Genomic DNA, 16,785 nt, shown 5'->3' with positions numbered 1-16,785 from the left:
GGGCGGAGCCGAGCGGAGCCGAGCGGGGCCGAACGGAATCGGACGGGGCGGAGCGCCGGGGCCGAGCTCAAGCCGCCGCCACAGCGATGAAGCGGGACCGGCTCGGGCGCTTCCTGTCGCCCGGGGTGTCCGGGCAGCGCGGGAGCTCCGGTGGCGGCAGCTGTGGCCGTGGCCGGGCCCGGGGCCGCCCCTCCCGCAGCGGTCCCGACGTGGCCGAGGCGGCGGCTTTGGTGGCTGCGCGGCTGGGCTGGGGCCCGACGCGGGCCTGCGCGGACGCGGGCGAGGACGGCGCCGACGAGGCAGGTGGGTCCTGCCGTCCGGGCTCGAGGGGCGGCGGGCGGGGGCCCCCCGTGACCGCCGAGTGCCCCCGCGACCCCCCAGGCTCACGGTGACTACCCAGCCCCCCGTGGCCACCCGTCTCTCCGCGACCACCCGGCCCCCGGGGAGCACCGGCCCCCCGTGACTCCCCGGCCCCCCGCGACCACCCGCTCGCCCCCGCGCCCCGCGCCAGCCCGGCCCAGGGTGCCTTGGCTCCTCAGAAAGCGGACTAGGCCTCCCCGCCTGGAGGGGGTGAGGCGGTCTCCGCGGCGGACGCCGCAGCTGCGCTGGGTGATGTTTCGCAAGACAGCTGTCCTTTCGGCGCCCACTCTGAGCTCACTGAGTAATTAGTGCTCAAGTCTTGCCGTCTGTCGGGCGGGCCTGAGTTTCAGTCGTGGTTTTGCCCTGTGCTCTTCGGATAATGGCTTAATCTGGTCTGGGCCTTAGCTTCCTCTTCGTTAAAACAGAACTAAGAGGGTTAAGTGTAGGAGTGCCGGGGCCCCCTCCTGGCAGGCGGTATGGGCGTTAATATGCACTTTGCCTTCGTGTAACGCTCTTGCCCCCTCGAGAAGGACTTCACGCTTCTCTCATGTAGTCCTCCCCCGGGGCAGAGAGGGAGGTGGCATCGTCTACACTTGCAGACAGGAGACCCCCGGAGAAGCAGAGCATGGGCGCGGCTCTTTCAGTTCTGGTCGCAGGAGGGTGATGTGAAGAGGAATGAAGTTTCCAGCTTAGTTTATGAAGTTCCATAGCTGTGGAGGCATTTATTTATTTACTCAAACTTTCTTTTTTATTATTATTTTTTTTGGGGGGGGGGAGTTTTTTGAGGTATAATTGGCACATAACGTGATATTGGTTTCAGGTGTACTAGGTAACATCCATCACCCCTTGTAGTTAGAAGTTGTTTTCCCTTCTAAGTTCTCTAAGATGAGAACTTTTAGGATCTACTTTTAAGATCTCAGCAATTTTCAAATATACAACGCAGTATTATACTGAAGTATCTGTAGTTACCATACTGTATAGCACATTGCCAGGACTTATAACTGGAAGTTGGTACCTTCTGACCACTTCATGCATTTCACTCACCACCCCACTCCCCTTCTCTGGCAACCACTAATATGTTTTCTGTAACTGTTAGTTCAGGATTTTTCTTTTTTTAGATTCCACGTATTAGTAAGATCATATGGTATTCATCTTCCTCCATCTGACTTACTTCACTTAGTGTAATGCCATTAAGGTCCATCCATGTTGTTGGAAATGGCAGAATTTTCTCACTTTTTCATGGCTGAGTAAATATTCCATTGTGTATATGTACCACAGTTTCTTTAAACATTCACCCATTGGTGGACACTTCGGTTGTTCCCATACCTTGGCTATTATAAATAATGCTGCAGTGAGTATAGGGCTGCATATGTCTTTTCAAGTTAGTGTTTTCATTTCCTTAGGATAAACACCCGGCAGTGGAATTGCTGGACCGTGTAGTAGTTCTGTTTTTAATTTTTTGAGGAACCTCTATACTGTTTCCATAGTGGCTGCACCAATTTACATTCCCATCAACAGTGCGCAAGGGTTCCCTTTTCTCCACACCCTCACCAACACTTGTTATTACTTGACTTTTTGGTGATGGCCATTCTGACAGGTGGGAGTGATATCTCATTGTGGTTTTAATTTGCATTTCCCTGATGATTAGTGATGTTGAGCACCTTTCCACGCACCTGTTGGTTATCTGTATGCCTTCTTTGGAAAGAGGTCTCTTCAGATCCTTTGCTCATTTTTAAAATCAGATTATTTGTGCTCTTATTAGAGTGTTGTATGAGTTTTTCACATATTTTGATTATTAACCCCTTGTCAGATACATGATTGGCAAACTTTTTTTTGTATTCAGTAGGTTGCCTTTTCATTTTGTTGATGGTTTCCTTTGCTGTGCAGAAACTTTTTAGTTTGACGTAGTCCCATTTGTTTATTTTTGCTTTTGTTGCCTTTGCTTTTGGTGTCAGTCCAAAAAATCATCTCCAAGACCCATGTCAAGGAGCTTATACCTTTATGTTTTCTTCTATGAAGGAGTTTTATGCTTTCAGGTCTTTCAAATCTGTAATACATTTGAGTTTATTTTTGAGTATGATATAAGGTGGTGGTCTAGTTTCATTCTTTTGCATATGGCTCTCCAGTTTTCCCAGCACCATTTTTTTTTTTGAATTTTATTTTTTTATACAGCAGGTTTTTATTAGTTATCCATTGTATACATATTAGTGTATATATGTCAATCCCAATCTCCCAATCCCAACACCATTTATTGAAGAGACTGTCCTTTCCCCATTGTATATCTTGGCTCATTTGTTGTAAACTAATTGGCTCTACATGCATGAATTTATTTCTGGGCTCTCTATTCTGTTTTATTAGGTTACATGTCTATTTTTATGCTAACACTGTACTGTTTTGATTACTGTAGCTTTGTAGTATAGTTTGAAATCATGCCTCCGTGATCATGCCTCCATATAGTTTGAAATGACGCCTCCAGCTTTGTTCTTGTTTCTCAGGATTGCTTTGGCTAGTCATGGTTTTTTTTTTTTTTTGGTTCCATATAAATTTTAAGATTGTTGTATTTTTGTGAAAAGTACCAGTGGGATTTTGATAGGGGTTGCTTTAAATTTGTAGATGGCTTTGGGGAGTGTAAACATTTTAGCAATATTCATTCTTCCAACGCACGAGCATGGACTATCTTTCTATTTATTTGTGTTTTCAGTTTCTTTCTTCAGTGTCTTATAGTTGTCAGTGTACAGGTCTTTCACCTCCTTGGTTAAATTTGTTCCTAATGATTTTATTCTTTTTGACACAATTATAAATCTGGTTGTTTTAATTTTTAATGGTGTGTTAGTATTTAGAAGTCAGCCAATTTTTGTATGTTGATTTTGTACTCTACAACTTCACTGACTTTGTTTATTCTAACAGTTTTTTTTGGTGGAGTCTTAACAGAGTCTTCTATATATAATATCATGTGCAAATAGAGGTTGTTTTACTTGTTTCTTTATGATTTGGGTGGTTTTTATTTTTCTTGCCTAATTGCTCTGGCCAGGACTTCCAGTACTATGTTGAAAAGAAATGGTGAGAGTGGGCATCCTTGCTTTGTTCCTGGTCTTAGAGGAAAGCTTTTAGCTCTTCACCATTGAGTATGATGTTATCTCTGGGCTTGTCATATATGGCTTTTATTATGTTGTGGTACACTTTCTGTCTGTACACAACTTATTGAGGTTTTTATCGTGAATGGATGTTGAATTTTGTGAAACATTTTTTCTGCATTTATTGATATGATTGTATGATTTTTATTTTTTATTTTGTTAATGTGTGTCACATGGATTGATTTGGGGAGGTTGAGCCAGCCTTGCATCCCTGGAATAAATCCCAACTGATCATTGTGCATGATCTTTTATTTACTTATTTATTTATTTATTTTATTTATAGATTTTTTTTTTTGTTGCATCGGGCCTTGGTTGTGGCACACGGGATCTTTCGTTGTGGCGCATGGACTTCTCTCTAGTTGTGGCACGCAGGCTCCAGAGTGCATGGACTCTGTAGTTGTGGCGCGTGGGCTTCAGAGCGTGTGGGCTCAGTAGTTGTGGTGTGTGGGCTTAGTTGCCCCGTGGCATGTGGGATCTTAGCTCCCCAACCAGGGATCGAACCCATGTGCCCTGCATTGGAAGGCGGATTCTTTTCTTTTTTTTTTTGGAAGGCGGATTCTTAACCACTGGACCAGCAGGGAAGTCTCCGTGATCTTTTAAATTAATTGTTGAATTCAGTTTGCTGTTATTTTGTTGAAGATTTTTACATCTACGTTCATTAGGAATGTTGGCCTGTAATTTTCTTTTCTTGTTGTGTCCTTGTCTGGTTTTGGTGTCAGAGTAACACTGGCCTTGTTGGGCTTCCCTGGTGGCACAGTGGTTAAGACCCCGCCTGCCAATGCAGGGGCCACGGGTTCGAGCCCTGGTCCGGGAAGATCCCACAAGCCGCGGAGCAACTCAGCCCGTGTGCCACAACTACTGAGCCTGCGCTCTGGAGCCTGCGAGCCACAACTACTAAGGCCGCGTGCCACAATTTCCGAAGCCCGTGCGCCTGGAGCCCGCGCACCGCAACGAAGAGCAGCCCCGGCTCGCTGCAACTAGAGAAAGCCCGTGCACAGCAACGAAGACCCAACGGAGCCAAAAACAAAAACCCCAAAGAACTGGCCTTGTTTTGGAGGCATCTGGAGTTCTTTGAGAGGTTTTCTAGCCCAGAAGGCCCTCCACTGGCCGTTCTCCCCGAAGGCTGTGTGTTCGCCTGGGAGGCCGGAGCCAGAGGCCTGCCTTTGGCCCAGACCTGCGCCTGTGTTTAAGGGGCATGTCTGGGTAGGCCCCGCTCCAGGAGCTGGGAGGCTGGCAGAGTGTGGGCCTCGCCTCCCCTGGGAGCTGTCTTGCATGCCTGACTTCATGTTTCCTGTGCTTGCCCAGGAGCGGCCCGGGCCCTGGCCATGGGGCACTGTCGCCTCTGTCACGGGAAGTTCTCCTCCCGGAGTCTCCGCAGCATCTCTGGCAGGGCGCCTGGGGAGAGCTCGGAAAGGCCGCCCCCTGGGGACCGTGTTTTTGTCCGGGACTTCCAGCGCCTCCTGGGGGTGGCCGTCCACCAGGACCCGGCTCTGTCCCAGTTTGTCTGCAGGAACTGCCACGCCCAGTTCTACCAGTGCCACGGCCTCCTCACGTCTTTCCTGCAGAGGGTCAACGTCCCCCCCACGGGCCGCCGGAAGCCTTGCGCAAAGTAGGCGCCCTCTCCTGTTCGCTGGGGGCGTGCAGGAGACCCCGCGCGCGGGGCCGCGTGGGCACAGGGCGGCCCGGGTGGGAGCCTCCACACGGGGAGCCCATCGTGCCGGGTGAGGCGGACGCTCGTGAGCGCCAGCGCGACGGGTGTGTGGGCAGGGGGGCCCGGCGGGCGGCCTTGGCGGAGAGGGCTCAGACTGCCCGCGGAGCAGCCGCCGGGCCGCCGGGCCCGCTCCTGCTCTCAGTGGGCGGCACTGCTCCTTTGCAGGGTCGGTGTGCAGCCTCGGACGACGGGGGCGGAGGAGGGAGCGTGTGTGGGTGAGTGCACCCCCGGGGTGGGGCGTGGGGTGGGCGGGGTGGCAGGTGCGCGTGCCGACCGGCCACGGCCTGGCGTCTCTGCCTCTCCTCAGTGGACCTGATCGCTTCGAGCCCCCAGGGCCTGCGCGGCTTGGTGGGGTGGGTGCACGGACACGCGGCCGGCTGCGTGGCCCTGCCCAGCCTCCAGAGGACCCTGTCCTCCGAGTACTGTGGCATCGTCCGGGCCGTGTGGGGCTGCGACCGAGGGCACGACTACACCATGGACGCCGACTCCAGCTGCGGGGCCCTCTTGCTGGACGGCGCCTTGGGCGTCAGGCGGACGTGGGACAAGGATTCGGCCCCGGGGCTCCCCCGGCATCGGGGGTCCAGCCCCAGCGGGGCTGCCCCTCAGAGCTCCCGGGGCAGAGCGACTGCGGCCGGGGCCGAGACCGAGACGCTGCCCAGCACGGACACAGCCCGGCCTCCTTCAGATGGCGACCCGGTGGGGCCTGGGCCGGGCCCCCCGCCTCAGCCAAGCCTCCCCCACAGCGGGGCCCCAGGTAGGAGGCACCTCTGGGCTGTCTGACCAGGATTCCTAGTCCTGGGCCAGGCAGAGCCCTCGACAGGAAGCGTGTGTTGGGGCGGTGGCTGCGGTGTCGTGCACGGAGGGGCCGGGGTGATGCCGGGGGCCGCCTCAGTGCCGCCTCACAGCCGTCTGACAGCAGGGAGGGGCCAAGGACCCTGTTCCAGCGCTTTCTGCGAAGGCACCCTCGTCTGCCCTCCAGGCTTCCTCTAAGCCTGCGTGGGCCCAGGGCACGGCGGGTGGAAGAGGATGGGGGCCTCGTGGGGCACGACGGCGGTTGGTGTCGGAGGCTCTCCTGAGCCAGCTGCAGGTCACTCCCGGGGCCTCAGCCAGCGCCCGGTGGGACCAGTGTGGACGGGCTGCTCTGGGCGGCCCCTTGTTCGGGGCCCGATCCCACGGCACTGTGGGTTGGGCGCCGCTGTTCGCAGACGTCGTGTTAGGAGGGCCAGGCTGGCTTCTGGCCCGCGTCTCTCGGCCCCCATGTGGGCGCCTGTTGCCGTGCGGGCACCCGGCTGCCCCGTGTGCTGACCCTCAGCCACCGGACGGTTCAGAGTGAGGGCGACGCTCATGCTGGAGGGGAGAGACTTGTGCTGCACGGTTCTTAGAACTGCTTGGGTTTCTAAGCTGTGTGCCTGCAGTACTCGGATAACAGTGATTTTTTTTAAATGTCCCAAAACATCCACAAAGTACAAGTCATCCCATCCCAAAGCGGCTGGATCCGAACCCCCCTGGGGAGGGGCTGGGCTTGCTGGTGTTGCTACTGTTGGCTCGACATGGGGGTGGCCCGGCGCTGGGGCCACCCCCATGTGGGGGATGGGTCGGGAGGTGAGTGACTTGGAGGCAGGGGGACCCCGGGCTCCCCGTCATCCTCACGGGGAGCGCCGCCTGGCCGTCTGGGGGTGACAGGTGACTGGAGTCTTGTTCTTTGTTTCTCAGGGCAGTTGGGTGAGAAGCAGGTTCCATCTCCAACCTCGGATGATCGGGTAAAAGACGAGTTCAGTGACCTTTCTGAGGGGTGAGAGAAGAGTGGGTTTACATAGCCTAAAATTCCTCCTTGGAAGCCAAAGGCTGCCATCCCAGGGGCCGGCAGCCTGGGTCTCGGCCGGCCTCCCCCCTTTCTCTGTTGGGAGGAGGGGAGCGGCGGGGGGTGCTTCTAGGCTTCCGTTCCTGACTGGGGGCTCCTGGGTCCCCGGGGCACCTCAGACCTGATGGAGCTGCAGGGGGCCTGCCCAGGGTGGTATGGGAGTTAACTCTGCTCGGATGGGCCTCTGGCGGGTCCTTTGCTGCTGCCGCTTGTCTCGCCCTCCAAGGCCTGAGTTTTGAGCCAACCCCAGGCATGACTAGAACAGAAGCCAGCCTCTGGCCCTCTGTCATGATGTGTTGGTGACATGGGGGTGGAGGCTCCCTACAGGAGGGCAAACCTTCCTGGAAGGGGCACCTGTTTGCTCCTGGGGCCACCCTCGGGCTCCAAGACCAAACCTCTCGGGATGGAGGCCGCACACCGGCCAGCCTTCCCACCCTGCCCTGCGAGCTCTGGCTCGACTGCAGATGCACTTTTGTCCAAACAAGTAGAAGGACAGCGTGATTTTGGTGCCGGTGACGGATGACCCAGGTGCTGGAGGAACCCCAACGTGTGCGCCACAAACTCCCCCGGGGTCAGGAGGCCGTGGCTGTTCCGTAGCCACCAGCCAGCCTTGGGCCTTTCTCCGTGGGGAGTGTGGCAGCTGGGCTCTGTCCGCTGCCCAGCGGAGCCTGTGTAGTGACTCACACACTTCAGGGTAAAGGTTACAGACGCACAGATGTTTTTTTGGCCTTTGTGACCTTTGAGATGACTGACAGCTGACCTCTCATCTGGGCAGGTGCTCACAGTTAACGGGGGTGAGGTGACATTCTAAAAGCCCACTTCCTGAGAAGCCCACCTCTTGTGAGGGTCTTCACACCCTGCCTCGGGCCCCAGTAGAGAGGCTCTTTGGGAGTTCGGGGTCCTGGTGTCATGATGAGAAGTGTGGCTTACCGGGGATCGTCAGCTTGTGACCCTGGCTGGCGTGCCCTTTCTGTTAGGAGATGGGGCTGGAGACTTGGGAATTTTAGGCCTTTTGAGGAGAACTAAGACGTGCAGTGTGGGGATCCACGTGGTGTCTTTAGACAGGAAGGTTCACTGGCTCCGTCACCGGCCCCGGAGCTTCGCTAAAGGTTCTCTCTTCTTTCCTAGAGACTTCCTGAGTGAAGACGAAAATGACAAGAAGCAGAATACCCAGTCCTCAGACGAGTCCTTTGAGCCCTACCCGGAAAAGAAGTAAGGGGGACAGTGGTGCTGTAAGCTCGCGGGGTGTGGGAGGTGTCCAGTGGGTGACCTGGAGACGTGCGTCTGCCCGGGGGGGCAGCGGGGACTGGACGGAAGCTCGCCGCCCCTGTCTGCCTTGCTCAGCACATGCTTTCTGCTTCTCTGATGGCCTGACCTCCCCAGCTCAGCACAGTGTGGCTTCTGGGTGACCCGGGAGGACCTGCCCAGTTCAGCGCAGGGACCTGGCCTGGCATCACCCCGGGGGGGGACAGCAGCCAGCTGTGCGAGGAGCCCTGTGGATGTGACCCCGCCACCCACCCGCGTCTGCTGTCGGCCCCACTTTGCCGGCTCATCATCTGCTCTCGGGTCCGCCTCTGGCACTGATTCCCGCGCCACTTCCTCGTTGAGGCAGCCTGCCCCCCAGCAGAGCCTTGTGTTCTCTCTCCATTAGAACACCGGCTTGTGGCAGAGAAGGCCGATTTTCACTTGTGTGCCCAGGAACACCCCAAACACCTCCAGTTAGTAGATGCCCAGCCTGGGCCTCTGACATGGAACAAAATCACAGGAGCACCACACCATCAGCCAGGAAAGCACAAGACAAAACAGAGAAGCAAGCATGACTTCCTTTTCTCCTTTAAGTTCCCGTGTGGGCTGTGGGTAGAGAGACAGGAGAGGAGGCGGCTCAGGAGATCCCAGTCAGGGTGCGGGGCTGGCTGAGTCAACGAGCCCTCGAGCAGGCCTGAGTGGACAGACGCTGCCTGGGGCCAAGAGGGGGCGTCAGGCGGGCTAGGTTGGGGAGACCACATCTGCTTCCATGGCGCCGCCCGGGGCTGTGGCAGGAGCCCCCGCTCCCCACCCTGAACTCCCTGAACCCACCTCTTATGTCCTGCTGCCCAGCAGGCCTGGGGCCACTGGTGTGGGGACAAGGACACCTGCGGTGTCCCTGGGTTTCCAGGAGGCCCCTGGGAGGGCACACAGACACATGCTGTAAGACAGGACACACAAGGTATGTGTTCAGAGGCCTGTGGGAGGTGGGACTGGGCGGCAGTGGGCTGGCGGAAGCTCTGGGCTCAGCCCTGACGGCCACTTGGTGCCTCAGGTGCCATGATACGAGTGCCAGCTGACGTCCTAGGATGGGGCCTCTGAGCAGCCGTGGTCCATGTGACCTTGCAGCAGACGTGCCTGTCGGGGTCCGCAGCCGGGCGGCAGGGGCCAGGGCTCCAGCAGGGAGCGGGAGAGAAGGAGCCTGAGCGGCGATGGGAAGGAAGGGCGCCGGCAGCCCCGCGTTGGGCGCTGTGGGCACGGTCCTCCTGCGTCTGCAGGGACCTCAACACCTCGTCCTTCAAGGACTCACCTGAGACACCCGTGGGCTCTCTGAAGCCTCCTGCTCTCAAGAGACGCGTAATCCTGTGCAAGCGCTGGCTACGGTTCAGCTCTGACTGGGTGTCCAAGCCACACAGCAGAGGAGGAGGGTGGAGGCCAGGCCGGAAGAGCAGTTATTAGACAAAAGGAGAAGCAGCCTGTACAGTTGTCGAGAAGGTTCTTGTTAATACACTGTTTAAAGAGGAGGGCAGCTGTTTGTTTTCAAGTGTGGTAAAATATACGTAAGAAAATTTACTGTTTCACCAGTTTTTAAAGCGTACAACTCAGTAGCATTTAAGTGCTTTCACGATGTTATGCAACTATCACCACTATTTCCAGATTTTTCCTGTCCCAAACAGAAACTCTGTCCCCATGAAGCAACGACCTCCCCTCTCCTCCCCACAGGCCTTGGCAACTCCTAATCTAGGTATCCATTCTGGGCACTTCATACAAGTGCAATATAACATGTTATGTGTCCTTTTGCTACGGGCTTCTTCCACTTAGAATAATGTTTTTGAAATTCATCCATGTTGTGATGTGTCAGTTTGATTCCTTTCTATGACTTGAGTAATATTCTATTGTAAAGGGACTTCCCTAGCAGTCTCGTGGTTAAGACTCCACTCTTCCACCGCAGTGGGCATGGGTTTGATTCCCTGGCCAGGGAACTAAGATCCCGCGTGTTGCACGATGTGGCCAAAAAAAAAAAAATTCTATCGTATGGATGGACCATGTTTTGTCGATCCATTCATCTGTCAACTTTTGGTTGTTTATACTTTTTTGGCTATTGTGAATCATGGTATAAAGGCTGTTGTAACAAGTATCTGTTTGAGACCCTGTTTTCAATTCTTTGGGTCATATGGTACTTCTTTAACTTTTTGGGGAACTGCCACAGTTTTCTACAGCAGCTGCACATTCTACATTTCCTACTAACAGTGTACAGGGGTTCCGATTTCTACACATCCTCACCAATATTTGTTATTTTCTGGGTGTGTGTTTGTGTTCTAATAGCCATCCTAATGGGTGTAAAGTGGTATCTCGTTGTCATTTTGACTGGCATTTCCCTAGTGACGAGTGATGTAGAGCATCTTTTCACGTGCTTGTATCTTCTTTGGAGAAATGTCTATTCACGTCCTTTGCGCACTTTTTAATTGAGTTGTTTGCTTTTTTGCCATTGAGCTGTATATTTTCTCCCTTTTCTCGCTCCCTTCATAGTGCCCTTTGGTGCACACAAAATTATTTTGAAGTCCAGTTTACCTGTTTTTACTTTTGTTGGCTGTGCTTTTGGTGTCCTATTTAAGAGAAACCATTCCCAAATCTAAGGTCGCAGAAGATTTACCCCTAAGAATTTTAGTTTTAGAGCTCTGCGCCATTTGAGTTAATTTCTACGTAGGGATCCAGCTCCATTCTTTTGTACGTGGATATTCGGTCGTCCCAGCACCTTCTGTTGAAAAGACTGTCCTTTCCCCAGTGAGTGGTCTTGGCACCTTCGTCCAATCAGTTGATTGTACTTGCAAGGGTTTATTCTGGTCTCTCAATTATTCAGTTGGTCTGTATGTCTGTCTTTCTGCCCGTACCGCACAGTTTTGATTATTGTAGCTTTGTAGTAAATTTTGGAAGCAGGGAGTTTGAACCCTCCAGCTTTGTTGTCTTTCAGAATCGTGTGGTTATTCAGTGTTATCTTGAAATTCCGTGTGAAGATTTGGGGGCTTTTTTTTGGTAAAAAAACACCATTGGGATTTTGATAGGGATTGAACGTACAGATTGCTTTGGGGGATTACTGCCATCTTTACAATCCATGGGTATGAGATATCTACTTATTTAGGTCTTTAACTTCTTTCAGCAGCATTTTGCAGTTTTCAGTGTACAAGTCTTTCACCTTGGTTAAGTTTATTCCTAAGTGTCTTATTCCTTTTGATGCTATTAAAAATGAATTCTTTTCTTAATTTCCTTTTTGGACCATTCATTGTTAGTGTATAGAGATAGAACTGGTTTTTGTGTGTTGATTTTCTACCCCGCAATGTTGCTGAATTTATTTTTCTGTGTGGGTTCTTTAGGGTTTTTCTACATATAAGATCATGACATCGTGAAGAGGTAATTTTCTTTCCTTTCTAATTTAGATCCCTAGTTTTTTTTTTTTTTTTTGCCTAATTGCTGTGGCTAGGACTTCCAGTGTTCTGTTGAAAAGTGGTGAAAATGAGCATCTTTGTCTTGTTCCTGATCTCAGAGGAAAAGCTTTCAGTCTTTGACCACCGAGCATGGTGTCAGCTGTGGGCTTGTCGCTATGGCCCTAGAAGTTTCCTTCTATTCCTGACAGATTTCCTTAAACTCCTGGATCTAGAAAGAGAAGTGTGCATGTATCTTTAAGTCTTTGAAGGACACCACAGTGGGGGAAGTTGCTGTGTCTGGCCTGGTCCTCTGGGGCCTGCGAGACTGGCTGAAATGCACGACCCCACACGTGTGGAGGACAAGGTCCTCACTGCCCAGGGGCTGCGGAGTGGGGGACGGCAGTGGGCGCAGAGCTCTCTCTCCTGGTTGCCGTGAGTCTCCCAGCAGGTTCCAGAAGAGTGGATCCTGACCTTTTTTCCAGCTTAACGATTGTCTTGTTGAGGGACTGACCCCCGAGTCTCCCCTGCCCCACCATTTTCCATGCTGTCTCTAAAATTATGGTGTTGATGTTTCAGAGAGGGAGTGAAAGCTGTCATGAAGGCCCACTGCTGTGTCCCGAGGGGGCAGTGCAGGGCCTCCACCTCCCTGAAGAGCTGTTCTAGCTTTGGTGGCCAAGGGTCAATTTGAGGGCCAGCCAGTCAGCACGGGGACTGAAGCAGGTTAGCCCTGGAGGCCCGAGGAGACCCACCTCCTGTTTGAAGAAAAACGAGCAGCGCATATGCAAAAACAGTCAGAAACATCACCGACTGGTGTCCTCTTTTTCCCCCAGGGTCTCTGGTAAGAAGAGTGAAAGCAAAGAAGCCAAGAAGTCAGAAGAACCAAGAATTCGAAAGAAACCTGGGCCCAAGCCGGGCTGGAAGGGCAAGCCGCGCTGTGAGAGGTGAGGGGCCGGGGCCGTGCAGCCCGTCGGGGCCGTGCAGCCCGTCGGGGCCGCGGCTCCACGTGTGCTCTGCATTGCAGGGAGGAGCTGCCCACCATCTACAAGTGTCCTCACCAGGGCTGCACGGCCGTGTATCGTGGGGCTGACGGCATGAAGGTGAGGGCCCCGGCCCGTGGGGAAGTGGGGGAGGCCGGACAGGCCCGCGGTGCTGGGATCTGTTCCTCTGGGGAGAGGAGGGTGCCGAGCAGGGCCTGTGGGAGGAGGCACGTGCTGTGACCAGGGGTGTCGGCCGGGCCGAGGCACTCAGGTCCCCGGTCCCTCCTGTAGAAGCACATCAAGGAGCACCACGAGGAGGTCCGGGAGAGGCCCTGCCCGCACCCCGGCTGCAACAAGGTGTTCATGATCGACCGCTACCTGCAGCGCCACGTCAAGCTCATCCACACAGGTGCGTCCCCCCCACCCACCCCCACGGACAGGGCTGCCTCCTGGGAAACGGGCGCCAAAGAATCCTGGTACCTCTCTGTGGGTCTGTCATGTTTTTTTAAATCGTTACTAAGAAAATAACGTGTGCTTTTTGGATTATAAAAGTGACCCGCATCCACTGTAGAAACTGGGGGAGGAAGCACAGTGAAGACAGTGCCCTGGTCATCACCGCCCCCTTCTCTCTCTCAACACGCGTTCATACCTTGGAATCGTTCGTGCCTGGTGCACATCGTCGCCGCTTCCGCGCAGAAGGCAGCTCTCCCAAACCACACCCCCTTCTAGATAGATTTGTTACATCTGTGTCTATCCCTAAGAGAGAGTTTTGTGTTTCGAACTTTGTAAAAATGATTTACTTCACTCAGATTTGACCGTTTAATTGTTGGCGCACATTTACTTGTTGGTTCCACAGCGAAACAAACAGTTTTCCTGTGTTTTTTTTTGCTCCAAGTGTTCTTGTCTGTGTCTCCTAACGAACACAGTAATTCTCTTGGGTTGGGTCAAGCTGTTCTCAGTCTGGTGCCAGTGGTCGTGACCACAAGCAGTTTTTGGTTTTAACACAGAAGAGGAGACTAGATCGGGTGCTGACGGGACGGCTGCCCCTAGTGAGGGAGGAGCCTGCCTGGGAGGCTGGTTCAGGTACTGGTAGATGAGCAGCGGGACGTGCAGTGACGCGGGGCGGGAAAGCGCGTGGCAGCATGCCCCGCTGGCACGGCCCGCAGTGGAACCACTGGTGTGGGCGTGACGGTTCAAGTTCTGTTCAAGGGTGTTAAGATTGCCTTTGCAGTGGGTACCCCGCAGTGGGCCCAGCGTGGCGGTGGGTCTTAAGAGTAGCAGCAACTGTGATCGGTCGGTCATCTATGAAACCTTACTGATTTGGCTTCCTCTAAAAATTTGTGCTCAAGGAAATCGGCCTAAAGGGCAAAAAAACAGGCTCCAGATGAAACGTACACAGTAGTTGGAGAGGAAGCCGCAGCCAGGTGACAATTTCAGGCGGCACGGAGGGCTCTGTATCAGAGCTGTGTCACCTGTAAGGCACTCGGGCACCGAGGGGAGGGTGTCAGGGCCTGTGGTCACTGCCTCTCTGGTCCCCAGAGGTGCGGAACTATATCTGTGACGAGTGTGGGCAGACCTTCAAGCAGCGGAAGCACCTCCTGGTTCACCAGATGCGCCACTCAGGAGCCAAGCCCCTGCAGTAAGTGTGGGGGGCGGGGGGGGGGGGGTTTCTCCCACCAGCGGTGCCCTGGCTCACCTGCCCCTGGCCCCCAGGTGCGAAGTCTGCGGGTTCCAGTGCCGGCAGCGGGCATCCCTGAAGTACCACATGACCAAGCACAAGGCCGAGACGGAGCTGGACTTCGCCTGCGACCAGTGCGGCCGGCGGTTCGAAAAGGCTCACAACCTCAACGTGCACATGTCCATGGTGCACCCCCTGACGCAGACCCCGGACAAGGCCCCGGAGCCCCCGCCTGGGCCCGCGGCGGGGCAGGCCGTGAAGGCTGAGCCCACCTGAGGGCACGCCCGCCCCTGAGCTCAGCGGGCAGTGACGGGGGTTCAGGCCTGACGGCACAGCTCTGCACCCCAACGAGCCCCTGCCCCGCGTGCTGGGTGGCAGGGGCTCAGCACACAGCTCACGGGGCCTTGTGGCTTCTGCTCCGGGACCGGCAGTTTCTTCTCCTGTAAACAGAGTGACTTGGGGCCAGAGGCAGACTTCAAAGAATTGATTCCTCTTCCCCGCTGATGCAGTCGAGGTTTGTAACCCACGTTTCAGGGCAACGAGAGCTCCACGTTACGCTTGTAATAAATTATTTACCGAGGAGCTGGGCTATGCCCTGCGCAGATCCTGTCAGAAGAGACGGGGCTCCTGGCAGAGGTCAGGGTCCAGCACGGCCTGCTGCCTGCTGAGGAGGGCGGCACGCACTTCCGGGTCACAGTCCGCACTCGCGCCCAGCAGCTGCAAGAAAGCCCGTGTGCTGGGCCCGTGCTGCCCCACGGCCCCCAAACACACACCCAGGGCCCGGGGAGATGCCAAGTGCTGGACGCCGCGTGCTCGTTTTCCCGAAGGTGTTCAGCACCCTCACAGGGAACAGTGATGGGGACTTGAAGACAGACAGCAAGGTGAGCATCTGGGCGTTACCTCTGCCACGTCTGAGAAGCTCCTTTTTGGGCACCGAGGTATCGACTGCAGCAGAAAAAGACGAGCATTTGTTATCAGGCTTACGGGGTCGCCCTGGAGAGAAGACAGGCAGAGCCGCGGTCAGGGTGCCCACAGCTGCGCGCTGCGCCAGGAGGGGCTGCCCAGGCCGCAGGCCCCCAAGAGCTGGCCGCCCGGGTCCATCTGGAGACAGGCCTGGCCCTGCACCTGCCTGGGCCTGGAGCTCCCCACCGTGGGCCGGAGTCCAGACTGCACCAGTCTCCCCAGCCACGAAGAGGCCCACGAGCTTCAGGTACATGTTAACAGCAACGTGCAGGAAGGCATCTTCCTGGAGGAGGGCGTCCTTGTCAAAGTAGGACAGGAGGCTGAAGGCAGAGACGGACGTCAGGTGACCCGGACCTCACAGACCTCACTGAGGCTGGTGCAGGCAGCAGAGGAGCAGCCTTTCCCGTCTCGAGGGAGCCCCGCCGCCCCCTCCCCCGACCAGCAGGCCCCCGGGGGGTTACCTGTAGAAGGCGACCGGCAGCAGCCTGACCTGGTGGTCGGGGGCCAGGCGGAGGAGGGTGCGCCCCAGGCCGGCATCTGCAACACAGAGGGGCTCCGTCAGCAGCGCGGGTGCCTCCCTGCAGGGTCAGGGTCTTCACGGGCGTCGTGTGCCTGGTGACGCAGGGGTGATGTCCTCATGCTGCAGAGTCGAGCTTGGGGGCCGGGGTCCCTGGGATCCTCGATACTCCACTAAATTATTTTGCTTATTAAATGAATCTATATACTCACCAAGAACAAAAACTTGCAAAAATGAGTTTCCAAAGTGAGCCCCAAGGAGAGGCTCATGTTTAACCATCTGAAAGTTGCTTCTGAAGAGAAGGACTAAAGAACGAGGCCGCAGTCTGACCCTGCCGCCCCCTGTGCTCCCGGCAGAGGGCTGGGAACCAGGACAGACACAGGCAGGCCGGCAGGCCGGCCGGCCGGTCTCCGGATTTCTCACCCGCTTCCGTCAACTGAAAGAGCGGCAGCCAGGAAATCCTCTTCCTCTGCAGACACCCCAGGACCTCGGCACAGACGTCCAGGGCCTTCAGGGAGCCGATGGCCTGTTACCCACAGAAGAAGAGGGAGAAGGACCCTAAGGTGACAAGCGTGCAAGGAAGAGGTGTCCACCTGGGGCCTCTGGACATAAGACACCAAGAGGCAGGCCAACGGCCTGGGGTTTTCTCTCCTGAGAAAGCCTTCGACACAAAGGTCCCAGGTGCCCCCCCGCGCCCCGCCACGAGACCCTAACTCAGGAGGTCTCGGGGGAGATGGGGACCCATGGTTTCAAGTGCCCTGGGGGGGGTCGTGCCAGCTGCTCGCCGCCCTGCCTATGGCGGCAGAGGGTCTGACCTACCTGCGGGGTCAGATGTGAAGAGAGCAGGCCCATCAGGGAAAAAAAAAACAGGAAAACCAACAGCTGCAAATAAAAACAGGTCCACTCGTAACATTAAA

The 16,785-nt window shown here is 55.2% G+C and overlaps 2 protein-coding genes across 11 annotated transcripts in view; one reads left to right on the top strand and one right to left on the bottom strand.

The window, feature by feature from the left end:
* The window catches only part of ZNF276 (zinc finger protein 276), a 17,330-nt gene extending 545 nt beyond the window's left edge, over positions 1-16,785 (top strand). The window contains exons 1-11 of one of the 2 annotated variants that reach the window (XM_068528428.1): positions 14-303; positions 4,800-5,103; positions 5,371-5,420; positions 5,513-5,959; positions 6,919-6,997; positions 8,195-8,278; positions 12,564-12,674; positions 12,755-12,830; positions 13,002-13,119; positions 14,250-14,349; positions 14,424-16,785. In XM_068528428.1, the coding sequence (XP_068384529.1) occupies positions 87-303; positions 4,800-5,103; positions 5,371-5,420; positions 5,513-5,959; positions 6,919-6,997; positions 8,195-8,278; positions 12,564-12,674; positions 12,755-12,830; positions 13,002-13,119; positions 14,250-14,349; positions 14,424-14,664 (1,827 nt within the window). In that variant the 5' untranslated portion in view covers positions 14-86 and the 3' untranslated portion in view covers positions 14,665-16,785. Of the gene's footprint in view, positions 1-13; positions 304-4,799; positions 5,104-5,370; positions 5,421-5,512; positions 5,960-6,918; positions 6,998-8,194; positions 8,279-12,563; positions 12,675-12,754; positions 12,831-13,001; positions 13,120-14,249; positions 14,350-14,423 lie in introns of those variants that run through there. The other variant, XM_068528429.1, reaches the window with a different exon arrangement.
* Positions 13,516-16,785, bottom strand: part of FANCA (FA complementation group A) — a 50,693-nt gene continuing 47,423 nt past the window's right edge. For 2 of the 9 annotated variants that reach the window (XM_068528413.1, XM_068528417.1), the window contains 6 exons: positions 16,688-16,750; positions 16,292-16,394; positions 15,813-15,888; positions 15,518-15,671; positions 15,289-15,381; positions 13,516-15,105 (listed from right to left, as the gene is read on the bottom strand). In XM_068528413.1, coding sequence (XP_068384514.1) covers positions 14,998-15,105; positions 15,289-15,381; positions 15,518-15,671; positions 15,813-15,888; positions 16,292-16,394; positions 16,688-16,750 — 597 coding nt within the window. In that variant the 3' untranslated portion in view covers positions 13,516-14,997. Of the gene's footprint in view, positions 15,672-15,812; positions 15,889-16,291; positions 16,395-16,687; positions 16,751-16,785 lie in introns of all 9 variants that reach the window. The other 7 variants (XM_068528411.1, XM_068528415.1, XM_068528414.1 and 4 more) reach the window with 6 other exon arrangements.

The sequence above is a fragment of the Eschrichtius robustus genome, chromosome 19, assembly GCF_028021215.1.
Source record: "Eschrichtius robustus isolate mEscRob2 chromosome 19, mEscRob2.pri, whole genome shotgun sequence".
NCBI classification, from domain to species: Eukaryota; Metazoa; Chordata; class Mammalia; order Artiodactyla; family Eschrichtiidae; genus Eschrichtius; species Eschrichtius robustus.
The sequence above is the reverse complement of the archived record's forward strand: the minus strand, read 5'-3'. Positions and strand labels throughout refer to the sequence as shown.